Genomic DNA, 17,224 nt, shown 5'->3' on the forward strand with positions numbered 1-17,224 from the left:
AAAACAACCCCCTACTTGCAAAATTGCACGAAAATTAGTGATATTTTGGCTGGAAATCACGAGATTCGACTTACGCGGAAATTCGAGATACGCGGTATTTTGCGGCCGTTTTCGGTCCCCATTAACCGTGTATCTCGGGGACCGCCTGTATCTAGAATTTCCGCGTAAGTCGAATCTCGTAATTTCCAGCCGAAATATCACTAATTTTCGTATAATTTTGAACGTAGGGGATGATTTTAGCATTTGTCATTGATTATTTGATTTGATTTGATTTGATGATTCTGGCTGAATTTAACAGTTTTAAACCCTTTGAAATGGTTTTAAACATTCGGTGAATAGGGAAATTATTTGGCATTTGACAATGGATGTGTCAAATCAGTACAATTTGCTCAAACTACTATCAAATTTAGAAAACCGGGTGTCTCCGAATCTTAAGAATTTAGTTCTTAACCAAAATGAATGGTACAATTTTAATTTTTTCAAATTTGTTTACTCAACCATAATGTTATTTGTATGAGATTCATATTTTTTTTCTATTTTTCATTCGTTCAAGATGCGCAAAAGTAAATGCACTTTGTGCATCAGGCCGCAACTGCACTTTCGGCGATAAAAAATAAGCTTCCCACGAATGCGCTATCATTTATCTTGATGCATTATGAAAAAAGGTACAGGCGGTCCCCGAGATACACGGTTAATGGGGACCGAAAACGGCCGTAAAAAACCGCGTATCTCGAATTTCCGCGTAAGTCGAATCTCGTGATTTCTAGCCAAAATATCACTAATTTTCGTGTAAATTTGCAACTACGGGGTGGTTTTAGCCACTTAATTAATTATTTGATATGATTCTGAATGAATATAACAGCTTCAAACCTTTTGAAATAGTTTTTAACATCCGATCAAAACAGAAATTATTTGGCATTTTACAATAGATGTGTTAAATCAGTACAATTTTATCAAAGAACTGTCAAATTTAGGAAACCGCGTATCTCCGAATCCGCGTGTAAGAGGTACCGTGTATCTCGGGGACCGCCTGTAAATTTAAAATCTTTTTCCAAGAAATTCCAAAACTGATATTGTTTATCGAGTCTACTTGACATCGACAGCGTCGAAAGTAAACAGCGTCACAGTAAGTGTTTGGCGTTGGAAGCATTCAGAACTCGTCAAGACAATTTCGTTCTTGCTCAGGTAAGTCGATTTTATCACTGAATATTTATAGCATATTCTAATAATTCCAGTCCATGCTCTCTCTCTCTCTCTCTCTCTCTCTCTCTCTCTCTCTCTCTTCCCTTCCCTTCCCACCAGCTTGTAGCTCTATTTGCAGCCACAACATGTTAAAAAATCTGTCTATACCTCGACTACATCTAATATCGATTCAGCTAGTGTTGATAGGTTGGCTCTATCAAATGTTTCACGTAGCGGCTGCGACAGGTTACGAGATTCATTCGGACCATGCAATCCAGTTCACTATGGACGAAATAGTGAGCCATGATTCAAGTGTTCAAGTGACGGCAGGGTCCGTGCTGACTCATATCACCGTGTATAATTACAACGGTGCGATATCTGAGGCAGCAATAGGACGAGTGAGCTTCGATTCGAGCAATATGGATAAGATATGCCAGTGGGACGACACCGTTAGTCAAGCGTCGAGAAGGTACTTCGAGATAAATGGTGGTACAGGAATAATCACGATGCGCGAAGGAACACCCGAAGGTATCTACTTACTACATTTCATCGTGACTGAGCGGTTCAACGATACATCAAAGTACAAAATATCTAAAAAAGTGAAGGTGACGGTTAAGAAAGTCGTGAAGAAGCATATCGATTGCAGTGACTCCATTCGGTTCCTTAACGTAACTGGTGAGCAGCTCTTGACTAAGGAGAAAGGCAGCAGTACCGCACCAAAGGAACGTTTGGAGATGAGTATCGCCAGCGCACTGAATGTCACTCAGGACAAGGTGGTTATATTTTTGTTGTGTTTTGCACTTTTACTTTTATTAAAACACTTATAACGTACATAATAAATAAAACATAAACGAAACAACCAATACACTTTAAAATATAATAGTACGGTGGCCGCGCACCAGCCGCACCGAGCGCCCCTGCCGAGAGCTCCTGCTCGATCGGCTCGCTAACACACTCTAACTGTGCGCTCGGCACACACTAAGCCTTGCGCTGCTTAGTGTGTGCGACAGTGTGTGTGACACACTGTCGTCCTCCTGGACGTTGACCGGTGGCAGCGCAACTGCCACGGCAAGTCCAGGGGTCGGCACGGCTGCCCACAACAATTTTCGATACAAAATGAAAAGGATCAAACAAATCAAACGATACTAAATGTACGCTACTTCGTGCATGGATTGTTGGACTCAATGTACCTTCCAGAATTTTTAAACACAGTGCTGACTGGTCGAAAGCATAAGCTTGAGCAAGACGTAGGTTTCCCAGTGCTTAAAGTAGGAATCGATGAATGTATACCGAATTCCTGTGGCGAGAATCATATCTGCAATAGCAAACTCCACGTGTCGTCTACCCCAATCACCATCCACACTGAGGGTAATGCTTTTTCGGGAATGAACGTTACGGTACAAAAGGAATGTGTGGATAGGAAGATAATAACCTGCCTGAATGGAGGATCTCCGGTAGACGATCACTGCTCGTGCCTAAAAGGTTTTGAAGGACCCAAATGTGAGAAGATCGAGATCAGTTTCGAAGAGAACGGATATGCAATCTATCCGTTGATAGATCCTGGCAATACTACGAGCATAATCATGGAGCTTGCTCCAAACTCGGAAGATGGATTAGTACTGTACATTGGACCTTGGATCGTTGATCATAGTCCTGAAGCACCTGCCTTGGAGTTTTTAGCTTTGGAGCTTATTGCAAAGCGTCCCGTGCTGTGGTTCGGTGTTGGAGGAAACATAGAACGTCTTCGGCATCCCTCCGCCGAACAACGCAACTCCTTCAGCGTTGAGATGGTGATCTTCCCCGATATGGTTCAACTGATCGTGGATGGATACAAGATGAGATCCTCCACAAGTAGAGATGCACACGAGAAGCACTTCCTCAACAGTATCCTCCGTCTCGGCGATTCTTCGATTTACCTCAACCAACTTGGTGCACCTTTTAACTACACGGATGTAGCTCAAAGCAAGCGTTTTGCAGGAACCATACGCAACCTAAAGATCAACAATCGCACGTACGATCTTGGACAGCCGATTCTTGCTAAGCTGATCTCATGGAATGCTGAAACAATCTATTCCCTTAGAAGCCCCTACACTCTGATGATAATAATATCCTTCGTAGCTGGTTTGATATGGATGATGATAACATTCGTCGTGCGGAAGCATCGCTCGGGCAGGAAGCAGGATGATAGTGTGGATGATATTAAAACTGCTCTCGTTAGCAATGGGAGTTCAGATTTTATTGGAATCTGCTTTGCATTTGAGCAAAACAGAAAGCCAACATTGCCCGCTGAGGAACGAAAGTTGAAAAACAAGTATTCAAAGATTGATTTCCCAGCAAAAGTGTTCATGTGCGGCCCAATCGTGCATTACCATCTATCACAACAGGATGTTAATTGAACGGGAAACGTACAAAGACATGTTTTACAGGCAATGATATTATTTGCATACTCTTCTTCTTCTTCTTCTTCTTCTTCTTTGGCTCAACAACCGATGCCGGTCAAGGCCTGCCAACACACTTGTGGGGTTGGTTTTCAGTGACTTATTGATTTTCCCCCGATAGCAGGATAGTCAGTCCTACGTATGGCGGCACGGTCTATTTGGGGCATGAACCCATGACGGGCATGTTGTTAAGTCGCATACTCTTAGTATCTTTTAAAAATTTAAAAGTTTAAAATGGCAGCTACTGCGCATGAATGATAACAGCATGTTATATTATATTTTTGATTGTTGTGAAAAATTTGGTAATAAATAGACAATTTTGCAAACAGAAACTAAAAAAACATTGTTTTAAATTTAATGTACAAATAATCAAATAAGTTTCTAGAACAAAATTTAAACAAAAAACGGTTACCGTACCTTACCGACACCGGCCAACAGATGGTGCTAGTATACGCGTCAAAGCAGGCGCACTGCTTCCCGCCACATTATTCCGCGAACGATTTGCCCTTCAGCTCTCGTGTGCTCTCTGTCTCGTTCGGTCTCTCTCTCTCTCACGCTGGAACCGGTTTCTCCACCAGATTCTCTCCCATTCAAAAGGATTGCGTCTCTCTCGGCAGGTTAGTTTTTAAAAGCCACCCCGTCTCCACCCCTTCGTGGTTGTTGTTTGTGGTGGCGCTGCTGGTGTGTGTTGTGTTGGTGCGCCGTGGACCTGTCTGACCGTGGTCGTGGTCGCGGTTAACATTCTTTACGTTGCGGTCGTCGGCACCGGAGCTGCTGGTGCGGCGTTTTGAAGTTTCGATCTAATCGAAGAAGCCCCTTTGCTTTTAAAGCCATACCGGGGAGGCAGACGGTGTGTTTAGTGTCACCCCGCTTTGGTGATAGAGCCGTAAATCGTAAATAGAGTTACAATGGAGGAAAAACGCGGCCCCATACACGGCCCCGTTCCATATGGTGCAACAGTGTGACCGATGCAGTTGCACCGGTAGTTTAACAGGGTCATCCTGACCTGCCGCTTCTCCAAGGTGGATTACCTTCCGCCAGTGTTGGTGCGTACATACACGCCGGAAGTGTGAGCACTTGTCACGCACAGTGCATCGTCGTGACACATCACAAGAACGAGAAAGGGAACGACGACATTCTACTAACAACAGCCACCGTGCAAGAGAGCTGAGGGGTTGTTCGGTAAACAAGTGTATCGCTTTCTCATTCTCTCAATGATAAGACGATATGCGTATACTCGATGGGCGCAGTTATGCGAATCGTTCGCGTAGTGGCAATCAAACAGTTGAAGTGTGCAAACAACATTCATCCACTTTGCGTACAGCAGAAGACATTGCCGTTAATTAACCGTGAACACACATACACACAGAAGTGCCGAGGTTAAACGATCGTTAGTTAAAGAAGATCGCACTGATAAACAGTATGTGAAGAGCGCTCTCAGTTTTCGGTGTAAAGTGCAACTCCACGTGGTTACGATAATGGCGGCGCAGGCGTGTCCCACGCCTAATTCAACCAGCGCACATGTCAAAGGCCCATCTGTACCGTTCGGCAGTTCCCGCTCCTCGACACGCTTTTTGCCCGTTACGTTTGAAAATGATGAGGTAAGAAGAGTCACACCGTGAAATTGAATTGAAAATTGAGATCATGGTTATCAGTGAAGGGGTGAAGGGCATAGCATTCCGAGGAGAAAGTTGTAAAAAAAAGGTCTCATACCCGCTTCGAATTCCCTTATCACTGGAACCCTTTTTTTCGCGCACACACACGCTGTATTTAGTTACAGCGCTGCACTGAGGTCAGGGTTAGTGGTAAAGTGGGCCCCTTATCGCCAGCATGTTTGTCGAACGAATTCGATCGTTTGAGCGCTTTGTTTATGTTTCCCGGGGGTTTTGGTATGTGATTTGCTTTGCTTAGAACTTAGAAAAAAACTTAGAGTTTTTACTGGCTTATATGTGATTTTCGGGCTCACTAACGATGAAAGCAGTCGAATCGGATGGCCACACGTCACCGCGTGCTCGTTTCTCTTCTTGCTGGGAGATCAAATTTCGCGTTTTTTTGGATCAAAGTCTCAAAAAGCGAATCAAGCTATTGGTCGCTTATCGATTTTCACAATGGGGTTCGTCTCTTCAACTCCAACTGTGGTTGACGCTGAACAATATTATAAATTATGCATGATATCTTTAGAAAAAAACGTAGTCAAACAGGTGGTCAAAGATCGGATGATTGATTGGACAATATGACTCTAAAATTTCAAATAATTTACGATTCAAAAGCTCATTAGAAAATGTTCTCAAAAATGATGAAGTTTATCGATACATTTATAACGAAATAAGCTTTAAGCAAGAAGTTTTATGAACGAAATCATAAGTAATTGAATTCCTCTTTAAAAAACATAATTTCCTCAGTCATTTTAAACTGTTTTGATATTTTTAACAATCGATTGCCCTGAATGTGCTATGCCAGTTTGCGGGTAATTATCGGGAAAGGACATGAAAAAAACTAAGAAATAATCTTTAGCCATTTGAGCTGACGTAATCAATGTGTTGGGGCATTAATTGGAAAATTTGCGTTAAAACTTAGACAAAGGCATTGTAAGAACCAAGAGCTCAAACCCCACGATGACTAATCCAACACAGAAACAAAGGAAACACTTGTCCAAACACTGCAACGCCGTCGATCAGCGCCCTTGATCATAGTCATCAAAGCAACCACCGATTTCTCAATACCTTCCAGCCCAGATACAACTCCACCATCAGCAACCATCACCAACACTTCTACACCCTCCGGCAGCAATGCCTATCCGAGGGCCGTCTCTTCGAAGATCCCGACTTTCCCGCAACGGATGCCTCGATCGGTATGCCCAAGTTCACCAACGTGCGCTGGAAACGCCCGAAAGAGCTTACCCCAACCGCCCGGTTCTTCATCGATGGTGCCTCCCGGCTGGACATCTGCCAAGGAGCGTTGAACGACTGCTGGCTGCTAACGGCCACCACCAATCTGACCTCCCATCCGTGGCTGTTTCGGCGCGTACTGCCGGAAGATAATAGCTTCCAGGAGGAGCAGCAGTACGCCGGTGCGTTTCACTTTCGCTTCTGGGAGTTTGGCCAGTGGGTGGAGGTGGTGATTGACGATCGACTGCCGACGGACGCCACGGGGAAGTTGCTGTTTGGCAGGTCGGCTAACGGGGACGAGTACTGGAGTGCACTGCTGGAGAAAGCGTACGCAAAGTTTTACGGTTCGTACGGTGCGCTTGACGGCGGTACGGCACGGGAAGCAATGCAGGACCTGACCGGGGGACTGACGGAGTTTTATCAACCGAAACAGATGGCCGACGGGCAGGAGGACCAGCTGTGGGATATCTTGCGCAGTGGGTCCGAGATGGGGTCACTGTTTGCCTGCAACTTGAAGGTGAGGAGTTTGCGAGATGTTTTGTGGAACTTTTTTGCACTTTTTAAGCGTCCTTTACCTTCGTTTCAGAGTGATCCAACGGGTGAGAACGTTGCCACCAAGGAAGGTCTTTTGCGGGGCCATTCCTACTCCATCACTAAGGTGTGCAGCATCCCCGGCTTAGTGAGCGGTAGCGAGGACATCCGTTTGCTTCGCATCCGCAACCCGTGGGGCACCGGCATCGAGTGGAATGGCCGCTGGAGCGACAAATCCCGGGAGTGGAAGTCCCTCAACCAGGCGGAAAGGAAGCGCGTGGGGCTGACGGTTGAAAACGATGGCGAGTTTTGGATCGAACTGGTCGACTTTATGAAACACTTTGACCGGCTGGAGGTTTGCCATCTCTCGCCAGAGCTGCACAGCATTGAGGAAGATGGTGCTGGGGATCGAACATCCTCTACCCGTCGCTATCGCTGGGAGTTAAGTGCACTGGACGGTCAGTGGATCCGGGACACGACGGCCGGAGGGAACATCTCCTTCCTGGACACATTTCCGCTGAATCCCCAGTACACGATCCACGTGCAGGATGGTACAACGGGTTCCGGTGTGGTGATTGCACTGATGCAAAAGTATCGCCGGGCCGATTCCCTTCCAAGCCTCACGATCGGGTTCACCGTGTACAGGGTGACGGTGGAGGATCTGCGCCAAAAGCCCGTCCCGAGGGAGTTCTTCCAGCACCACGATCACGCGATCGTTGGTGGATCGATTTTTATCAATGCGCGTGAAATCAGCTGCCGATTAACGCTGGACGCTGGCCTGTATCTCGTCATTCCTTCAACGTTCGAGCCGGGGGAGGAGGGTGACTATCTGCTTCGGATCTTTACCGCCCGTGGGAACACACTGTGTGAGAACGATGCAACGCTTTGCTTCGGCACGCTGGACGATCGTATCACCGAGCAGGGGAAGTTCTTCGACACACCACGGTGGGCACTGCTCGCAAATGCATTCTACAATCGTGCAGAGGGAGATAAGCAACTGCTCAACACACCCAGTTTGTGTGACATTCTGTGGGAACAGTTTTTCCGCCCGAACGTTCCGAAGCGGGCACAACCGAAACAGCAGCCGAGCGGTGGTTCTTCTCCGTGGAGGAAGTTCTACTCCTGTGTGCTGCAGCTTTGTGCGTGCTTTTGGATACAATCGGCAGTAAGGAAGAGTCGTCGAGCGGGGGAGCCGCTCGTACAGGAAGATAAAGCCCATCGGGAGGAGCTGGAGCGGATTGTGAAACTTCTGATGGGGCGCATTGCTGATGGGCAGGATACGATCGGGTACGAACAGTTCCGTACGATCGCACGGGATGTGTATCAGTGGGAGTCGGTGTTCCGGCTGTACGATATGGATGGCAGTGGCACGTTGGATCGGCGTGAGCTGCGCCATGCGCTACGATCTTCCGGCTTTAACACGAACAATCGCATCCTGTGCCGGTTGCAGCGGTTGATGGTGGAGCTGAACCGACCGCAGATCGAGCTGATCGAGTATGTGCTGTGTGCGGCCGAGTGTCGTCATGCGATAGGTGAGTCCTACAATGAAGAATTTGGAGAAATTATAGCAGGATTTTGAGTTTGATGCTTACCTCGCTTGCAGATGTCATACACCGGGACGCCGCTTGAGGAAGATCAACCGTGGAACCAACGATGCCATAACATGCGCCCTAACATGACTTTAATCCGTACGCTCCTTTCCGTATCTCTTTACCGTATCCTCATCGAATAAACCGCTTCTGTAGAGCTTATTTCAATTCAGCAATACCTCCGAACATTATTCTTTCCCAGGCAAACACTTCAAGATATTCGATTTGATCGTACATTTATCCTCGTCTTTGAGACGACATTCAAAACATTAACTTTAATGTGTACTTGCAAATACACCGAACACAGAGTTTCAGCAAACATTTACGATTACAGTTGTGCAGGGGTCATGTGGTGACTATGTCACGCATTTTCCACTGGTCCGTATAATTTGATAACAAACTTCCTTCGTACTTTACGAGTAGATCGTTTTCGTGATCCATTCCTCCAGCGTGAAGCGAGCCTCATTCCTGTTGCTTAGATCCCGCGCTCTGAAGATGTCTGTGTAAATGAGAGCACAGCATTAAGATCATCCAACATTCCAACAATCCAACAACAGCTCCCTCATTCAACCTACCAAACATGGTCCGGATCTTCACGGCACAGGTAATGAAGTCGTCGAACCATATCTCACCCTCCTTCGAGCCGTACCGATGCATCAGCATGTTGATGATGTGATTGTTCAGCGTGTAGCCCGCCGACTGTAGCGCTGCCCGCAGCTCAAACGGACTGATCCGGCCACTCTGATCGGTATCGTACTGCTTGAACACACCCTTCCAGCGGGCGATATCAGCCAGCAGCTTCTGGAATTCGGCCAGTCCCAGCTTACCAGAGCCGTCCTCATCCAGCATGGCCACCATCGAACGGCACGCATCCTTCGAAAAGCCTGGATTGGATGGATCCGCTGGAAAATAGAAAGACAGACAGTAATTAAGAAGATCTTAGTGTGAAGATCACTGCTCCAGAACATCCTACCATGCACTTGGGTGACGTTTTCACTTCTCATCAGCTCGCGACGCTCTCCGTTAGCCGCTGCCGGCGGGCTGTTGTCTCCACCGGCAATATCCCGGAACAGGTTCTGCAGTGTACTCCACATACCGCACAGGCTTCGCTCCAGGCTCGTCTGGGAGATGGCGGCCGAAGCTGTGCCGGCCACTGATTGTTGCTTTTCCAGTGGAGTCGTTCGGGTGCTTTGATACGTGCGGGAGATACCACGGGATGCTTTGACGATGTCTTCGCGGAAGCAACGATCAAGCACCAGCTTCAGCTCCATCCAGTCGACTTCACCGTCCTCGCCGGCCACCTCGATGAAGAGCCGCTCCATGGTGGCACGCTGTGCGTCAGTAACTCCCGTGTCTACGTCCTACAATAAGGTTAGAGAGGATCATTAGTGTGAATACTGAAGTAGGACACATTGAAGAGAACATCAAACATGTGTATAACACTTACTTTGGGCGAAGGCTTAGATGGTGGACCAACTCCAGCTGAAGGTTTGGATGGTGATGGATCCTTAGAGAGGTAATGTTATTTACAAGAGTGATGTAGTTCATACAGATGCAATTATGCTTGGAAGTAGTAGTGCACTTATGATGTTTACACAGTGATGATCATCTACCCGCATTCTTCATTCCACAAGCACCACAAACATTAACCAAAACCTGTTTTCCCCAGTGCTACTTACCGTCGGTGTACCAACTCCGATCGCACTATCGTTCTCCTGCATGTTGGCCGCACACTCCGAGAACACCCGGATCATAAACTCGCCCTCCTCGTTCGGCTCAAACGTCGACGGTATGATCACGTACGATCCGGGCGGCAACCGGAACCGACACGTAACCTCGCGCAGATTAATAAACGTCGACTTGGCCGCCGACAGATGCGACGTGAAGAACTCTCTCGGCAGTGGCTTCCGCTGAAGATCACTCGGCTCCACCCGGTAGATCGCGAACCCGATCGTAAGACACGTGATGCCCTTATTCCGCTTCGAGCGTCGATTCTTCTGTATCAACGACACGATCAGCGTGCACAGCTTCGCCTCATCGTCCGCATCGGGATCATCGAGCCGGATCACGTACTGTGGGTTGTGCCAGAACGTGTCCGGATAGTTGCGGCACCCACCGGCCGTACTGCCCAGCACCCACTCTCCCTCGAACGCGCACTGCCTCCACGCGAACCGACTCTCCTGCAGGGCGATCGGACAGTCCGGGCTGAGGTGGCACATCTCCACCCGATCGAAGTACTTGCGAAAGTCCGGAAAGGACATCCAAAACTCCCCATCCACCTCGAACGTCAGCCCGATCGAGCGCTTCGTGTCCTCGTTGATGAAGCGCCACTCGGGCGACTTGTCACTCCACGCCCCGTTCCATTCGTTCTCATTGCCCCACGGATTGCGCAGCCGGAGCAGCTGTATCTTCCCTTTCACCCGTGGCGTCTCAATATCCACCGCTTGCGCTTTCGTGATGGAGTACGCATGGCCCTTCACCAGACCCTGCGGCGTGACCTGCTCCATCTCCCCCGCTCCCGCCTCAATGCTGCACGCAAACATCGCGTAGTTGTTGCATCCTTTCTCGATCATCTCGAACAGCCCCTCGGGAGCGTCCTTCATCTCGTATCCCTCCGTCAAGCCACCGGTAAAGTCTTCCATCGCTTCGCTTGCAGATCCACCGGACAGGGCCTCATACGACCCGAACAGCTTCGCGTACGCCTTCTCCAACAGGGCGCTCCAGAACTCATGCTTCGTGGAGGATTTGATGTACACCAACTGGCCTCGTATCGTCGGTAGTCGATCATCCACCACCACATCGTACCACTGACCGAAGCGCCAGAAACGAAAGTGAAAGATACCAGCATAGTCCACTCCCTTCCGACCGCCCTGGATACGATCGTTATCATCCGGCACGACACGGCTAAACAGCACCGGGAAGGTGGTAAGATTAGCGGCCGCCGCCAGCAACCAACAATCCCCCAGCAGTCCCTGCTGGATGTCGAAGCGGGAAAACCCATCCACATCGAACACCGCGTCCGGGCTGATTTCGTGCGGTCGCAACCACTTGTACTGGGACTGGCGGCCGGCAAAGGAGGAAAAGTGCAGCGAACTATCGTCGGCGGGGAACTCCGGATCCTCGAACAGCTTGCCCGCCCGGAGACAGTCCGTGCGCAGCTTGTAGTAGTCCTGCACGTACGCCGGTCGCTGCGGATCGGGCTTCGGGTAGGCACGCTGTGGATGCGAAGTTGAAAGGGGGAAAAAGTGGGTAATTTCGTTGTTTTGTCGACCTACCTCAGACCGTCAGGTGTCAGAGTTTGGGGTGTGCCTCGGCTGTCCTTGCGTGACGGTGGTCGATGCGAAAATTAATTACATTAAATGCCACCCGGTGGGTGTGAAAGCGATTCAGGGAAGAATGTCGGATCAAATTGCCAAGGAAGTGGTTGACCCGGATAAAGTGCTTATGTCCGCTCAACTTCTAATTGCATTTAATTTGAATGCTTGTAAAATTAATGTTGGTGGATTTGCCTTTAATTCCAATTGGTATTTCCTTCGCTTCTTCGATGTATTTCTTCTTGTTGATATACTATTCATTATATCCCATTTTCCAATATGTTTCTTTTCTCTTTGTGGAACACAAAATCGGTCCAACTCCACATGGGAGCACATTTCCAGCTCTGGTCTATAAAAAAGAGAACATGTCGCGCCCTACATGACAAGCCATTTATAGTACCACATGTTGAACATGTGTTTTAACGCTTGTTAACAACGACTAACCTGATTTTACTGTGCCATTTCCCTCTGTAATGGTGTTAAAATCAAATTCAAAAATTGAATCAAATGTTTTTCACGTGCCGTTTATATGAATTCCCGAAGAAAAACAACGTTCTTTTGATCCTACTCAAGCCTACCCAAGTAAGAGATTGTTTTCACTTGTTATTAGGGTCACTTGAAACGAAAACAAAAATAAAGCAATCTTCATAAACTCCCACGAACGATCTTGGAACGGACGACTCTGTAGTGCAAAGTACTACTGTTCATTTGGAATACGGTCAGCGGGTAGTTTTATTTTTAGTAACGTCACTACTACTCGCAGCATAATGGATCTTTTTGTTAGTTATTTGATGGGATTGGAGCACATGAGATGTTTCAAGTTCGATGCAGGACATTCCTTTGTAATTTTTGGAACATTAAACCCGACCTTGCAAGTATTAACCTAGACACTAAACTGTACGCTTGTCGTCGTCGTCGTCAGATACAACAAAAATCATTGGGTTAGGTCGTGACCGTTCACGGTTATTTTGGCCCACACAAACAAAGGGAAAGAGCAAACTGGATGCAATAAAGAAACGAAAATCGCACCCCCAAACAAAGATCCCTTCACAAAAGACTCCGACTTTTTGCGTGTGATTCAATCATATGGAATTCTGTTCTACAGGTAAGTGTCTTTCATATTAGAAAAAAAGACAGTCTGCTATCATTGTTGTCTGTTGATCGCCGTAGAGAGTAGTAATTGGCTCCAGTAAACGCTAGCGAGCTCTTTGTGCATCATCAGCGCATAACTATCCCCCACTTACATCGCTACTAGTGTCACCCAAGTCATCCAAACTACAACGAACAACGGGCATGACATCGTGTCTAGCGTTCAACAAAAGCAAACACGCGTCTTTGTGGCGCAAACTGTAGAGACACGCATTATTATCATCACCCGAACGCCGGAAAGTATCGATCCGTCTTGTCGCCAACTGCCGTGTGCCGTCTTGCTGTCTCTACTAAGCAAAACCCCTGCCAATTGAGCTCAAATCGGCGGCGACAAAAAGATGTTTTCTTTATCAAAGTTCAAACACAAGCGTTCGATAAGCGCTGCAAAAGCCAACCTGTTGCCGCCCGACACTGTGTTACGTGTGTCTTTGTGTTTCCGCTCCATGCTGTGCGTTAATTGCACCGTTAATCGATTCGTTCCACTGGAATGGTAATAAAACATAAAGAAATAGTTTGCTCGGCTGTCTGACGCAGTTTTACAAGTTACAATGTTGATTGGGGTTCAACCCTTCCGCGAGTAGAGCTGCTTGTGACTCAGGGACGGCAACAAACCCGTGAACTCGTTCCGCCGGGATTTTCCAGTATTCCAGTAACAGATTGCTGTACCTTCCTTTAATATGAACGGCACAGAATTCCAGTGACGAGCAGGAAAAATCAAACGGCATTGAAATTCCCACACCGAAACCTTCGCCTTTTCCCCCAGTCACAATGGCGAGGCGTTTGCTGTACAAATTAAAAAGACAAAACAAATAAACAAACACCGGTAGAGTGTTGTCGTACACGAACGAAGCGTCAACGCTTGCTGCGTTCACTACCGGCATGTGGGGATGTGACAGGTTAGTTAGCGTCGTCTTGTCAACACGGCGTGGGGAGAGGTGCGATAAATCGTACGTACGCTAACATTCAATGAAGCGAATCAAAACAGAAGTTTTTGATTTGGAATTATTTGGAACGGGAAACCACTTAAAAAAAAAAAGGTTCTTCTGAAGATTACGCAAAAAAGCGATCATCGTAATCATCGCAAACCGCAACACACACGCTGATGATAAGCCACGAAAAGGTCACTCAGAACAAACGAGCACCGCAAGCAAATAGGCGAGCATTACAAAAGCATGTTCCATGCTCCGATGCTTCTTGCATCTTGTTCTTTGTGGTCCAGTTTCTTCCCACAGCGAAGGGCGTAATAAACCCCAGAAACTCCAAAAACGAAACCGGTTCCATGCCGAACGGAGAACGAAGTAGGCACGGGCAGAACCTTCTCCAACGCGATAAAGCAACCACAGAATCCGGAGCGTGCGACGAAGAACCCAACTCGACAATGGATGAATAAACATTTTCGGGGCGCCCGCATGGTTCTCGCATGGAAGGTTTCTGTTTGTTAGCTTTTTTGTGTGCCATTTATCGTCATCATATCGCTCGACTTGCGTAGATGCTTCGTTCACTTCCTGGCCGACGGTCATGGTTTGTCGGCTTTGGACTATGAAGGTCGTAAAACGGCGTTGCAGTTTGCAGAACAATTGCACGGTTGGAAGGCCAGTTTCGAGGATATCAGACACAGGGCACAAGGCCTCAATAAACATGCTCTACTTGAAGCATGCCATGAGAACCGTGTCTTCCATTGGCACCGCATGTGCGCTACTTCTTCGGTGCGAAAAAGGCTAAATTTAAATTTGAATTTTGCACCGACTGTTATACACCGTTCCGTTCTGAGTGTTTCCCCCCGCTTCGTTGAGACACTTTTCTTGTAATTGCACACCAAACTCTGACACACATTCGCGGGTCGCATCCCAATCCCTTCACTTACACCATTGCGGTCAAACTCGATCGGCATGAAGCGCGTACGGGACTGGTGGAGCGTCGGTTTGACCAGTGTCGTCGTGATGCGGCTACTGCTGCTGCTGGTGGTCGTCGTCGTTGTTGGGGATGTTGCGATGCCCCTTTGGGTGGACCGGCGCGTTGCCTTTAGCAGCTCCTCGTTCGGCCGGTTGCCGGTCCTCGTTATGGCTGGCATATTGACGCTCACGATAAACACACGGTTCAAGCTTCAATTCTATTCGGCTTGCTACCACCCGCCCGCAACAACACAACACAGAGATAAACTGCGGGGACGCGATCGCGCGAAACACTTTCAATGCGCGTTATCTGATGCCCCGTGCGGTACACATCCGCCCTAACCGGCGTACGATTGCGAACTGAAACCCGGCATCGAAGTATGCGCGCAATGTATTTGAAATCGCGCTCACAACACCCGCTCGGGATCAGTTCACTGTTCGGGGGGGCGCTTTCGTGCGAGTTCGCGTGTTCACTTTTCATCCTTTCGCCTTGCTTCTGTTCGTACGAATGAATGAACAAAGATTCGGCAGATTCACGTCTTGGCTTTTATTGCTTTCTTTCTTCTTTTATGTGGCCAAATACAAGCGGTTCCTGATTTGGGTGCTGTTGTTGTCAGTTTGGTGTTCGGGAATGAACAGAGGTGCGCCAGAAGCGCCGACTCCATCACAACACACGTGCAATGAGTACTTGATTAGATGATCGCTCGTTCGGGTTCCGGTGGCGGTTCATTGGAAGAGTTCAGCCGATATGATTAACGGTCTTTAATTGTTGATAATAGCCGTTTAGATTAGCTGTTTGCAAGTGGCAAGGTTACGGGGATCAAATGCTGGTGGAGTAAGTTTCTTATTATGCGTGGGAATTCTTTTCTTTATTTACTTCAATTTGTTGGTCGAACTAAGAAATAAACACGATAGTTAGAGTATAAATTTGTTAACAAATATAGTAATAAGAAATACGTTTTAATATGATAAGAGATAATATTACACAGACAAGGAATAAACAACAATAAACACCATAAAGCTCCAAACAAATAGAAGAACAAGCTGATAACTAAGGTAAAGTAATAAAGAAACCAAACTAAAAATATTATAAAATCTATGAAAAACGAGTGCAATAATAACAAAATAAGAGAAAACAAGAGAAGTACAAAAATGTAAATAAAACATAAAAATGAACTTTTAAGAACACCAAAAAACAAACGCAAACAAAATCAAAGCAAAGAAAGTAATAATGAATGATATAAAATAAAGTAAAGTAGTAAAGTACTTATGAAAAAAAAGAACCAAACAGTCAACAAAAGATAGCAATAATGAACAGTTAAATACATTAAAACTCAAAACAAAGAAAATAATAATGAAAGGTAGATAATACAGCGTACAAAACTCAATGAAATACATAAACGTAAGAAAGAGTCAAACATTAAACGTGAAATAGCAACCAATATCAATGTAATACATTGAAAGCCACACTGCATTTTTCACCAACCGGTCGATGGGGTGAACTACTATGCGGCGACATGCGACTGTCATAAATTCGTCCCTCCCACCTACCATTTACCTCCCAACCTTCTCTGCCGCCTTGTGGCCTTCTATTTCCCTTGCAACACAGCGCGCTCACCAAAAAGAAAACCATCAAGTTCACGGGCGTCAACTGGCCGTGTGATGGTGGCTTTGCTAAAGACCATAGCACTAGAGAAAGGAAGGAGGCGTGAAAAGAAACGGAGAACTCGCTTTCTATGCAACACGAGACGCCGCGCCTCGTCCATCACACGTCGTTTGATTGGCGCGCTTAGTTTTCTTTCAAAACGGAGAACGTTAAAAGTGTTTTGTATTTCTTGCTATTTCCGATACGACGGTGTGTGTGTGTGTGTGTGCTTTTTCGCAAATCCATATTGCAGAAGTAGGAACGAAACCTTCCTTTGAAGTTGAAACCCCCACCCTTCAAAAGGTCTCCTTTCAAACGGTGCCAGCAAATCTGGGTTACAATTTCGCATAAATTTGAAGAAATAATAACTAAAACGGATAAAACCTCATCTGCCGTCATCATTTGCTTGCGGTGCAGAAGCAGAAGGGTTGCGTTGCAGGAAATGAAGTTATCGCCATCATAAAAGCGATGGTTGCCCTCTGTCGTCGACACTATATTTAAACACTATATAATCTTTTGCTGTAAAAAAGAAAAACACATGTTCATTAAATTCTACAAAGAAAAAAAAAAGAAACCAAAACATTATCTTTATGTGA

At 46.8% G+C, this 17,224-nt stretch overlaps 3 protein-coding genes and 1 long non-coding RNA gene across 5 annotated transcripts; 2 read left to right on the top strand and 2 right to left on the bottom strand.

The window, feature by feature from the left end:
- Window positions 1-1,104: 1,104 nt before the first annotated feature.
- On the top strand, window positions 1,105-2,032 carry LOC121599837. Its single transcript, XM_041927924.1, has 2 exons — window positions 1,105-1,185; window positions 1,303-2,032. Exon 2 carries the CDS (start codon window positions 1,329-1,331, stop codon window positions 2,007-2,009), a length of 681 nt encoding a protein of 226 aa, XP_041783858.1. The 5' UTR covers window positions 1,105-1,185; window positions 1,303-1,328; the 3' UTR covers window positions 2,010-2,032.
- Window positions 2,033-4,139: 2,107 nt separating this feature from the next.
- On the top strand, window positions 4,140-8,800 carry LOC121600555 (calpain-A-like). Its single transcript, XM_041929253.1, has 4 exons — window positions 4,140-5,221; window positions 6,351-7,025; window positions 7,095-8,571; window positions 8,643-8,800. Exons 1-4 carry the CDS (start codon window positions 5,099-5,101, stop codon window positions 8,666-8,668), a joined length of 2,301 nt encoding a protein of 766 aa, XP_041785187.1. The 5' UTR covers window positions 4,140-5,098; the 3' UTR covers window positions 8,669-8,800.
- A 60-nt stretch (window positions 8,801-8,860) lies between these two features.
- On the bottom strand, window positions 8,861-15,645 carry LOC121600554 (calpain-B-like). Of its 2 annotated transcripts, XM_041929251.1 has the most exons (6): window positions 14,956-15,644; window positions 10,308-11,843; window positions 10,076-10,135; window positions 9,602-9,989; window positions 9,204-9,530; window positions 8,861-9,127 (listed from the first exon to the last, which is right to left on the bottom strand). In XM_041929251.1, the coding sequence occupies exons 1-6, from the start codon at window positions 15,160-15,162 to the stop codon at window positions 9,042-9,044; spliced, it is 2,604 nt and encodes an 867-aa protein (XP_041785185.1). In that variant the 5' UTR covers window positions 15,163-15,644; the 3' UTR covers window positions 8,861-9,041. The 2 variants fall into 2 exon arrangements, with proteins under 2 accessions (XP_041785185.1, XP_041785186.1); XM_041929252.1 differs by lacking the exon at window positions 10,076-10,135 and having other exon boundaries at window positions 14,956-15,645.
- On the bottom strand, window positions 11,850-14,946 carry LOC121600556. The gene is made up of 3 exons (XR_006005842.1): window positions 14,047-14,946; window positions 13,639-13,962; window positions 11,850-13,573 (listed from the first exon to the last, which is right to left on the bottom strand). It is a non-coding gene; the product is annotated as an uncharacterized LOC121600556 (long non-coding RNA).
- Window positions 15,646-17,224: the final 1,579 nt, after the last annotated feature.

The sequence above is a fragment of the Anopheles merus genome, chromosome 3L (assembly GCF_017562075.2).
Source record: "Anopheles merus strain MAF chromosome 3L, AmerM5.1, whole genome shotgun sequence".
Classification (NCBI taxonomy): Eukaryota; Metazoa; Arthropoda; class Insecta; order Diptera; family Culicidae; genus Anopheles; species Anopheles merus.

What these genes read in the sequence shown, in the direction of transcription:
- LOC121599837 (XM_041927924.1), top strand. Translation starts at nt 1,329, where the DNA reads ATGTTAAAAAATCTGTCTATACCTCGACTACATCTAATATCGATTCAG.
- LOC121600555 (XM_041929253.1), top strand. Translation starts at nt 5,099, where the DNA reads ATGGCGGCGCAGGCGTGTCCCACGCCTAATTCAACCAGCGCACATGTC. An exon ending in TTACGTTTGAAAATGATGAG is followed by an intron (nt 5,222 to 6,350) that starts GTAAGAAGAGTC and finishes AATACCTTCCAG; the next exon opens with CCCAGATACAACTCCACCAT. An exon ending in CGAGTGTCGTCATGCGATAG is followed by an intron (nt 8,572 to 8,642) that starts GTGAGTCCTACA and finishes CCTCGCTTGCAG; the next exon opens with ATGTCATACACCGGGACGCC.
- LOC121600554 (XM_041929251.1), bottom strand. Translation starts at nt 15,162, where the DNA reads ATGCCAGCCATAACGAGGACCGGCAACCGGCCGAACGAGGAGCTGCTA. An exon ending in CATCTAAGCCTTCGCCCAAA is followed by an intron (nt 9,990 to 10,075) that starts GTAAGTGTTATA and finishes ACCTTATTGTAG; the next exon opens with GACGTAGACACGGGAGTTAC. An exon ending in AAACGTCACCCAAGTGCATG is followed by an intron (nt 9,531 to 9,601) that starts GTAGGATGTTCT and finishes TCTATTTTCCAG; the next exon opens with CGGATCCATCCAATCCAGGC.